Genomic DNA, 11,531 nt, shown 5'->3' with positions numbered 1-11,531 from the left:
ACACTGCACGAACCAATGATCGTGCAGTTTCACTGCGTGATTGAATAAGGCTTCAGTAAAGGAGAAAAAAGGCTTTTTCCCATAGCGTCTTTAGCAAGACGCAGTACTCGTTCCGTATCTCAGGGAACCGAGGTTACGATAGTAACCGAGTACGTTTTGCACACAATGTTTACACACTTGGAAACATTTTTTAAAGGTTCTTTTAACATTTGAAATTAATGCCAGTGAAAGGCTGCAAAAAAAATTGTATTTTCCTTATACCAATCACAAGTTTCAAAGTCATTTAAGCACTGGAAACAAAAGTTTGAATAATGTATTGAGAAATTAAGCACCACCATAAGTGATTATGGCTTTAATAGATAATCTACAAGACAACATAGAATACACAGAAACAGGAACACACGGCAATAATGAACTTAATCTTTATAAATAATGAGGGGGGGGGGGGGGGGGGCCTAATATTGTTAAAAACCAGCCTTGACCTATTTTCACAGAAAGAAGAAAGTTGAAACCTTTTACCACTGAGAACTTTATATACAGTAATGCACAAAAAAGAATTATATTTTGTGAGTGAAAGAATGACAAAGTAATTATCAGTGGAGCTCATAATTAAAAAATGCATTATTAATACAATGCTACTACAACAAATCTGTGTGGCAAATGTGCAATAAACCTCTTGCTTTTGCGCAAATGCTTGTTTAAGTTCATGCAGAGGAATGAGAGGGAAAGGACAAGCAAAATAAGGAAGTTTGAGGTAACGGTGTCTTCATATGACAGAAACAATAAGAAAATGATCATTTTGCACATCTGAATTCAAAATGCTTTAAAACTATAAACAATAACAAAAAAGATTGTCATAAGTTTTGTCATACATTGCAAATGAACAGTTAGAACTGGTCAGGTGAAACACTTCAGGGAAATTTATAGAATTTGCAAGTAGAAAGAACATTCAGTGTCAGGGGAGGGACCAGAAGATCAGAGGAGCACAGCACAATATAAACTCTCTTTGTAAAAGATTCTTAGAAGACTGAGCGTGGTTGCTTCATGCTGTAATGGGCTTCAGTTGCAGACACATATGCAGACTCTGGAAAGAAGTCCTCATGAAACTCTGCCAAAAACCTGAAAGATAATACAAAATAGTTTGAAGCAGAGAAGAAAATAACTGGTGGCCACGTAAAAATTAAGGTACAATAATTACTTCTCATCCAAGGGTTAATAAGCTAAAAAACAAACAAACAAACTTTCATAGAAAGTGTGATGCAAAAATCAGGTACAACTTTATAATAGCTTTCATTAATAAATCATTAAACATCAAATACTGCTTAACAGATCATTAGTTAATATTCACATACCTAGAAAAATTAGATAATGTAAATTGATATGGTTACAAATGTCATTAAACTTTTAGTTCACATGATCATGCACTTCTTGAAAATCTACAAATAATTTTATCCGATGGTTTAGTTGATCTCTTGGGAATCTAGCCAGTAGTGGTATTTTATGAAGCACTATAGTTAATGTTTATCAAAATATAACTGTATTTAGAAAATGTGAGCAACTCTTTTTAATAGCTACCATAACTGCTACTATAACCAATAACAGTTTTTAGTCTTTCTGCAATCTTTCTCTCCCTGTTGGAGGTTGAATGAGTTTCACGAGTTCGCACTTACAAAAGTATTTCGCAAATAGTAAGCATATTTGGCATGCTGTCTTGAAGGAGGGCTCCGAGCTCAGAATATAGCCCAAACCCTGAGAATTCCCCGCCCTCATCCCCCATCCCTGGGATGAGAATAGTTTTCCAGTGTGGTGTTGGAGTGGAGGAGGGATGCCGGAAATCTGTCGTGGGACAGAGTTGAGTTGGCTGTGTGTGTGTCTATTTATCTATAATATATATATATATATATATACACACACACACACACACACACACAGAGCTAGGTAGATTACTTACAAATTGTAATCCGTTACTGATTCTAGATTACATGACAAGTATTGTAGTCAGTAACGTAATCTGTTACATTACACATTTTAGGTAATATTATCAGATTACTTTTAGATTACTTTTGATTTAACTCGTTTATCACATTGATTTAAATAGCATTATCTTGTACCATAATGATGTAAAAAATAAAAAGAGTAAGAAAACTTGTCCTTGTCATGCTAATTTTCTTGGGGAAGTTCCTTTCTGGGAGCCACAGAGGAGGAGCGGGCACTAGGGGGTGCTCTGATGGCGAGGTCACTTGGGGGCGCTCTGATGGCGAGGTCACTTGGGGGCGCACTTGGGGCGCGGGCTCTGTGGGGCACTCTTGGGGCGCGGGCTCTGTGGAGCGCGGGCACTGTGGGGCGCAGGAGAGCTGGACGGGACCAGCGGAGACACAGGAGAGCTGGACGGGACCAGCGGAGACGCAGGAGAGCTCCTGCGAGGAGCAGGCTCTGGAAGCGCGGATTCACGGGGGCGCTCTGGGCTGAGGACAGAGGCGGTGCTGGGAAGAGTTGGGTGGTCGGAACATTTGGTTGGGTATGTGGAGGGTCCTGGCGAGAGGTGAGCTGGTGAGGCCTGGTGGTTTTCGGGTGGGGTTGGATGACGATCGTTCTGACAAATTTCAACTTCGAGATTAATGCCATTTACATTGAGGACATGATTGACCAGCTCAATCAGGGAAAAACTGGACGTGGGAAGTGATGACATCATCCAACCCGAACCGAAAACAGACATCGAGCGAGGCGTCAATCCAACTCACCTGGTTGGTAAGGTCTAGGAACTCCTCTACATACCTCACCAACTCCCGGCCATCCTGTCGCAGGTACCAAAGCCTGTCTTCAGCCGTGGTCATGTTTCTGGGTGCTGTCACGCTTCGTAGCAGGAAGGGAACGAGGAGACAAGGAGTTCTTCATAAACAGTAGTCTTTTAATGACCAACTTCTTGAGACATGGCGTTACAGGCAAGATGAACACAGAATGACACTTTCAGACAGCACACAGAGGCAGGGAAACACAGGGCTTATAAGGGACAGACTAAAATAGATGATTAACAACACACCTGGAACTAATTAACTGATAATTAAAGGGAATGAGGACAGGAACAGGAACACCAAATATGGGCACGAGAGGAGGGGAAACACGGGACACAGAGAGACAAAGTCTGACAGTTCCATTCATTGTAATTTACAACATGAAGTGCATTAAACATTATATTACAGTTTCCCAAACTAGGGTTCGTAAAGGAACTGCAGGGGGGTTGTGAGTTTAATGAAAAGCTGACAATTAAATCATAAAACAATTAAATTAAAATAAATCATTTTAAAACAAACTCCCTTTTTTTATTTAAATTTAGTTTTTTTTTATTTGAACTCCCTTTCGAGGAGTCTCTTCACTTGGCGGCCATATTTGCAACGCCTCCAGTCAGCTCATGCAAGACAATCTTAGTGAACACGAGAAACCTGAAATCTCAAAAACTGCTCGCTGAACTCACATTATGTCAAATCAGCAACAAAAATCTGAAATTAATTGCCCCATGAATGTTGTTTCTTATGCATGCAGAATCATAACCTGCTTGTACTGTGCATATGCATTGGCTAGTCTAGTCAGGTTTCTTTGGGAAATTTGGCTCTTTCATTTCGAAGGTGGGACTATTCCTCCATATTTTGTGTTGCAGTTTCTCCCATTCATAAGTATAGGAGTGAACAGTCTTTGTGTTTCTATAGTCTTTGTTTTAAATAAAACACTTACTAAAAAAGATGAAATATTTTTATTTACCTGCATGTCATGTGATCATTAATCAACATCAAAGAAACCGTGAACATGCAAATGTGATACTTAATTATTGAAATATTTATTTTAAAATCTCAGGGGTACTTAAAGCAAATATAGTTGGTGAATAAGGTTTAAATTACAAAAAGTTTTGGAATGCCTGCATTACATGTACCTAAGAAATAACGTGAATATGTGCATTTTAATTAGTTATAATTAATAATACATGGTTAAAAAAACAGACGTTTACTGTGTTGAGCCTTGCTGAAATTGCGTTTGGTCTCGTACTATATCGCGTATCTTGTCAGTGTGTGCACTTACTTGGCCATTTTTAGTGATAAACAGGAAAGTGGGTTCAAGCACCAGCAAAAGACAGTGTAAAGAAATAGTCTTTAAGAGAAGCAGTCTATCAGCGGAAGTTAAAAACAGCTCGTAAGTGTATTTACTTGTCTCATTAGTGTTTAGAGCATTTGCCGTTGCTAGGAAACGCTTATTTTGTTTACTGTGTTGAGCCTTGCTGAAATCGCGTTTGGTCTCGTACTATATCGCGTATCTTGTCAGTGTGTGCACTTGCTTGGCCATTATTAGTGATAAACAGGAAAGTGGGTTCAGCTGAATTGTAATAGTGATTTGTTAGAAGGGGTATAAAATAGGTTATTATACCACGGCAGCCCTCGTGTAAAGCCCTCCTAGTGTGAAGACCATCGACTCTACCGTACGACTCCACCGGACAGGGACACCGGCAGAGGACATATGTATCGACTTTTAATTATCCTATATTATTCCTACTACTTGTTTCACTTCTGTTTTAGTTTTTATAACCTATTCATACTATGTATTTCCAGATCAATACTATCACTACCACTCGCAAGCCACGCATCACACACTGTAGACAGCGCAATCCTATCAACCTGCGCACTTTGCCTATGTCTGCTAATACATTACTTTCTTTTTCTATTGGTCTCTGGAATTGTCAGTCTGCTGTCAACAAAGCTGATTTCATTACTTCCATTACTAGTCATTCAAGTTTAAATCTCATGGCCCTGACAGAGACCTGGATCAAACCAGAAGACAATGTTACACCTGCAGCACTCTCCAATAATTTCTCCTTTTCCCACACCCCCCGTTTGACTGGAAGAGGTGGAGGTACTGGTCTGCCCATCTCTAATAATTGCACATTTACTCCTTTACCATCTCTGAGTATCAACAGCTCTTTTGAATCACATTCGGTTACTATTACCTACCCTCTAAAAATCCATTTTGTAGTTGTTTATCGTCCTCCAGGATTACTAGGTAACTTTGTGGATGAATTAGATTTATTGCTCTCAACCTTTCCTGAGGATGGTACTCCCTTTGTCTTACTTGGAGACTTCAACATCCACCTAGATAAACCTCAGGCTGCAGACTTCCACACTCTGTTTGCGTCTTTTGATCTCAAGAGAGTGCTAACTACGGCTACTCACAAATCAGGCAACCAACTGGACCTTATTTACACACGACACTGCTCCACTGATCATGTACTGGTTACCCCACTACACACCTCAGATCACTTCCTCCTCACTCTTAACCTCAACATGATTCCTGACACATCACATACCCCTCCACATGTCACTTTTCGACGTAACTTGCGTTCACTCTCACCCTCCCGAAGATGCTATGGTTTCATCTTCACTTCCTCCCCCTAAACAGTTATCCTCTCTTGATGCTAACAGTGCTACTGATACTTTCTGTTCCACTCTGACGTCTTGTTTAAATACTTTCTGCCCCATATCTTCCAAGCCAGCCCGTACCACCCCTTCTGCCCCTTGGCTATCTGATGTTCTCCGCGAACATCGTTCTAAACTCAGGGCCTCAGAAAGGGTATGGCGCAAATCACGAAATCCTTCTGACCTTAATTTATATCGATCACTCCTCTCTGACTTCTCTGCTAATGTTTCCACTACTAAAAGGACATAATATCATGACAAAATGAACAATTCACCTAACTCTCGCATGCTCTTTAAAACATTCTCCTCCCTCCTTTGTCCTCCTCCTCCATCACCTCTAACAGCTGACGACTTTGCCACATTCTTCATTAATAAAATTACAAACCTCACTGCACAATTTTCCACACCACAATCTATCAAACATATCTTTCCAGCAAACATACACTCGTTCACATCCTTCTCTCCACTCTCTGAGGCAGAGGTCTCTAAACTCATCCTTTCCAGTCATCCTACTACCTGTCCGCTTGATCCTATTTCATCTCATCTCCTTCAAGTCATTTCTCCTGCAGTTGTTCCTGCACTCACTCACATCATTAATACATCCCTTCACACTGGAACTTTTCCCTCAGCATTTAAACAGGCTCGTATAACTCCACTTCTTAAAAAAACCCACTCTTAACCCAACTCTTTTAGGGAACTATAGACCGGTTTCCCTTCTTCCTTTCATTGCAAAAACACTTGAACGAGTTGTGTTCAACCAAGTCTCTGTCTTTCTCACACAGAACAACCTCCTGGACAGTAACCAATCTGGCTTCAGAAGTGGACATTCGACCGAAACTGCCTTGCTTTCTGTTGTTGAAGCCCTAAGACTTGCAAAAGCGGCTTCCAAATCTTCATTACTTATCTTGCTGGATCTGTCTGCTGCTTTTGATACGGTCAACCATCAGATCCTCTTGTCAACCCTATTGAGAAAGGGCATCTCAGGAACCGCACTCCAGTGGTTTGAGTCTTACATCCTGATGATCCGACGATAGCTGCTCGCATCTCAGTGTGTCTAACAGACATTTCTTGCTGGATGATGGACCATCACCTTCAACTCAACCTAGCTAAGACAGAACTGCTTGTAGTTTCAGCTAACCCATCGCTTCATCACAATCTCACCTTCCAGTTAGGCTCATCTACCATAACTCCTTCAAAAACAGCCAGAAACCTTGGAGTTGTGATTGATAAGCTAAATTTCTCAGACCACATTGCTAAAACTGCCCGGTCCTGCAGATTTGCATTATATAATATTAAGAAGATCAGGCCTTTTCTCTCGGAACATGCAACACAACTCCTTGTTCAGGCTCTTGTTCTGTCCAGACTTGACTATTGCAATGCTCTATTGGCAGGTCTTCCAGCCAATTCTATTAAACCTCTACAATTAATCCAAAATGCCGTTGCAAGATTAATCTTTAATGAGCCGAAAAGAACGCACGTCACGCCTCTGTTCATCAATTTGCACTGGCTACCAATAGCTGCTCGCATTAAATTCAAGGCATTAATGTTTGCCTACAGAACCACCACTGGCTCTGCACCCCTGTAGGATATCAGAGACTGAATCACCTCTTATGATCACTGGGACCCCTGTGGAGAGGGTGAGCAGCTTCAAGTACCTCGGTGTAAACATCTCCGAGAACCTGACTTGGACTACACACATCCAAACTCAGGTAAAGAAAGCCAGGCAAAGACTGTACCATCTGCGACAGCTGAGGAAATTCAGGGTCTCACCAGCAATCCTGAAAACTTTCTATTCAGGGACCATAGAAAGTGTATTGACTCAGTGCATCTCAGTGTGGTATGGAAACAGCTCCAATCAGGACTGCAAAGCACTACAGAGAGTTGTGCGCTTAGCTGAGCGCATCTCAGGGTCTGCTCTCCCCTCTCTGCAGGACATCTACCTCAAACGCTGCAAAAATAGAGCTGTCAAAATAATCAAGGACTCAAATCACCCTGGTAACCAGCTATTCACTTTGCTTCCTTCTGGTAAGCGCTTCCGTAGCCTGATGGCAAAAACTGAGAGACTTAGGAGGAGCTTCTTCCCCCAGGCCATCAGGCTCCTAAACTCTAACTCTGTGTCATAACATCACTTGACTCCATGTAAATATTACCATATCAATAAGCTATTCATAATTTTTCTCTACCTCATATTGCTGCTATTATATACCCTGTACAACTTTTTTGCACATTATTTTGCACATTCCTCTTAGTACTATTTAAGTCAACAACATACTGACCTGCACATTTATATTTATATTTTTTTATCTATCTTTTTATTTTATTCTTTTTATTTTATTTTATTTTTTTCTACTTTTCTTCTCTTAATATTTGTATACTTTATAATTGCACTGTCCTTGGAGCGGACCTGACCTACATTTCACTGCTGGTTATACTCTGTATAATTGTGTATGTGACGAATAAAACTCTTGAATCTTGAATCTTGAATCAGACAATTTTAAGATGCATCATAACATTGAAACCTGAGGAGCTGGAATGCAGAGAGGCCTCAAGGCTGTAAAAGGACAACGCCATAAATCGGATTCCTGGCTCCTAACTAGCAAGCCTCTTTCACCAAACAGCTTGCAACACTGAGACAAAAGAACACATTGATAATTCCAATTCAAGAAGAAGACTGTCAAATTTGTTGCAAGTAATCAAGACTGATGGTCACATGTAAGCCTGTGATAGAAGATAACTCTCTCTTGCCGCACTCTTTTTACACTCTCTTGTCACTCTTTCTTCTTCGTAAAAATGCTCTCGTAGTTACTCTCTCTTCTTCTCTTTGCCACCGCGTGCTGCTCTTTGAGCGTGCTCTGGCCCACGTGCCATAATGAGAAGGAAAACAACTTAGTCTCATTACATCGTCACATCCTTTTATTTTTATTCTTTTACTTTAGTTTATTTTCTTTCCGTGGAGTTTTGTGTTCTAATGTAAGTTTGCTACAAAGTCCAGCTCCGACTGCACTCGCTTCAAACTTCGACCAGACCAACTCCGCATCCTCAGCCAACGCCCAAGACCTCACTTCAAAGACTACTGAACTCTCAACCAATCAGACACTTCGGGGAACTCCCTGTCTGCAACGACGACACAACCCCGTTACACAGGCAAAGCAAGCAAGCAAGTACACCTCCAGATTTTAACTGAATCAGGTGCAGTTAATATAAATCTTAGCCTCATTAAGAAACTCAAAACGATGGTTAAATAAGTGATTGATGGTTGTTCAGGTCTATGCAATTGAACATATTGCTGTAAACTTGGGATTTCACATTTCATTCTCTTAAACTCATCCGTTCCTCACTTTCTCTCTCTCTGCAACGTGTGAATGTGTGAATGCTTGTGTTCATGTGTTAGATTAGTTTATGTCTTAGGTTTATATAAATAAAATCTGATTTATATTGAAAGAGAAGTATCTTGTGTTTTCTGCTCATAAGTTAATGTCTTAATCTGCTGATCTAGTTACAATGCTGTTTAATAGTGTTTTCAGTATATTTGGATTTTAATATCCAGTGCAGAGTTTGTTATATAGAGTTCAGTGAATCGCCGTAACACTGATTCTGTTCAAATCCCTATAAAATCATAAATGATTCCCTTTGAGCTAAATTAAACTATTTCTTTAAATTACATATTAATATTATATGTACTACCCTTACACCCTTTTACCTAAATTCATTAATTCAGACTTATATGCCCTCTAGAAGCTTGCGTTCTTCAAGTGAACGACGCATTATTGTACCATCCCAAAGACACACAAAAACACTTTCACAGACTTTTTCATTAACTGTTCCCATCTGGTGGAATGACCTGCCCAATTCAATCCGTGTAGCCGAATCCTTACCCATCTTCAAGAAACGGCTAAAAACTCATCTGTTCCATCTTTACTTGACCCTCTAACTCTAGCACTCTCTATTATAATTTTATTTTATCTGTCTTTTTATTAAAAAAAATATGTAAATAAAAAATAAATAAATAAATAAAAATTCATAATAATATTTATCTGTACTGCGTTAGGCTAACTGAGACTTGTAATAGCACTTGCACGTTGTCGCTCTTTTGTTGGTTTTGATTGCTTCTTATGTCCTCATTTGTAAGTCGCTTTGGATAAAAATGATAAAAAATTACTAAAACACCTACAGAGTAATAATTCAAATAAAAATGAATGTGTTCATCAGTAGTTGATGCAATGTTGAAACCCTTCTTAAACCTGAAATTATTTTTGGAAATCCAGTGGTCAAATGCTGGAATATAGAATCAAGACAAATTTAAGATGCATCAGAACATTGAAACCTGAGGAGCTGGAATACAGAGAGGCCCCAAGGAAACAGGACGCAGTAAATCAGATTCCTAGCTCCAACTAGTCTGAAGCAAGCAAACTAACCAGCAAGCCTCTTTCATAGAACAGCTTACAAACTTGAGACAAAAGAACACTTATTGATAATTCCAATTCAGGAAGGAGACTGTCAAATTTGTTGCAAGTAATCAAGACTGATGGTCACATGTAAACCTGTAATAGAAAATCACGAGCTACAGACTCTCTTGGGCAGGTCTTCCCCCATACAAGTTAAAGACTTGAATTCATTAGGAGACCTTTTAACCTCTCTCTGGTCGTCACAGAACATGCCTCTTATTATCCATAGAACTACACACTAGAGGCAATCTGTTCATATGTACTAAAAATCATCTTAAAAGGACCTATGAGTTATTTCGCTGCATGGAAATAACCTATATTATGTTTGTAACCCACACATTAGATTATCAAGTTTTAATCAAATATTATGTATGTTTTTTTTTTAATCACTATTGAATAGCCGAAGGATTCAGATGCGTGTTTGGTATGTATGAGTGTGAAAAATCATGCTTTAAATGTTTCTTCCAATCAATTCTTTGTCAAATGCATCATAGTCTTGTTATAGAAATCATGTCCAAAAGTATACTTTGCAAGAGCCTGTAAAATTTGGATCATGTGACTGATAACATGCTGATTTATGATGGAAGGAACACCCCTAGCTAAGATAATAGCCTATCTAATTGGTCAATACACCAGAGGGGATGTGTCCAGAAGCCAAGTTTAAAAACTCAGGACACCATCAAACTCTCTCTTCTTCTTAAAAATGCTCTCTTGGTCCTCTCCCTTCTCCTCTTCTTTTTTCCCACCGCGTTTTGATGCTGCTCTGGCCCACGTGCCAGCTGCTACCACAATGAGAAGAAAACCAACCTAGTCTCGTTACATCCTTTTATTCTTTTACTTTAATTAATTTTTTTTTTCCGTTGGGAGTTCGTGTACTCAGTTAAGTTTTGCCGTGACGCCTCGTCTCTGACTCTGTGACCGCCTCAAAACTTCTACCAACCACAACTCCATCGGCTTCCCAAGACGTCACTTCAACGACTACTGAACTCTCAACCAATCAGACACTTCAGGGAACACCTTTCCTGCAACGACGACGACAAAAGGGATTCCCTTTGCAAAGCAAGCAAGTACCTCCAGATTCTAACTGAATCGGTGCAGTTAATATAAATTTTAGCCTCATTGAGAAACTCAAAGCGAGGGTTAAATAAGTGATTAATGGTTGTTCAGGCCGTAAACTTGGGATATCACATTTTCATTCTCTTAAACTCATCCTTTCCTCACTTTCTCTCTTTCTGCAACATGTGAATGTGTGAATGCTTGTGTTCATGTGTTAGATTAGTTTATGTCTTAGGTTTATATAAATAAAATCTTATTTATATTGAAAAGAGAAGTATCTTGTGTTTTGTGCCCACAAGTTAATGTCTTAATCTGCCGATCTTGTTACTGTGCTATTAAATAGTGTTTTCACTATATTTTGGATTTTAATATCCAGTGCAGAGTTTGTTATACGGCTTGTTCAGTGAATCGCCGTAACAGTTCAAATCCCTATAAAATATAAATGATTCCCTTTGAGCTAAATTAAACAATTTCTTTAAATTACATATTAATATAATTTTTTTTATTACGTTACATTATTAACTCCTCATTGTCATTAGGATATGTCCCAAAAACCTTCAAACTGGCTGTTATT

At 39.3% G+C, this 11,531-nt stretch overlaps 1 protein-coding gene across 3 annotated transcripts in view; it reads right to left on the bottom strand.

Annotated features, from left to right (window-relative positions):
* Positions 1-338: 338 nt before the first annotated feature.
* Positions 339-11,531, bottom strand: part of LOC306872831 (MSL complex subunit 3-like) — a 135,056-nt gene continuing 123,863 nt past the window's right edge. For all 3 annotated transcript variants that reach the window (XM_079421698.1, XM_079421699.1, XM_079421700.1), the window contains one exon: positions 339-1,119. In XM_079421698.1, coding sequence (XP_079277824.1) covers positions 1,020-1,119 — 100 coding nt within the window. In that variant the 3' untranslated portion in view covers positions 339-1,019. The remainder of the gene's footprint in view (positions 1,120-11,531) is intronic.

Source organism: Barbus barbus, assembly GCF_936440315.1.
Source record: "Barbus barbus genome assembly, chromosome: 7".
Lineage (NCBI taxonomy): Eukaryota > Metazoa > Chordata > Actinopteri > Cypriniformes > Cyprinidae > Barbus > Barbus barbus.
This window is presented reverse-complemented; position numbering and strand designations above follow the sequence as displayed.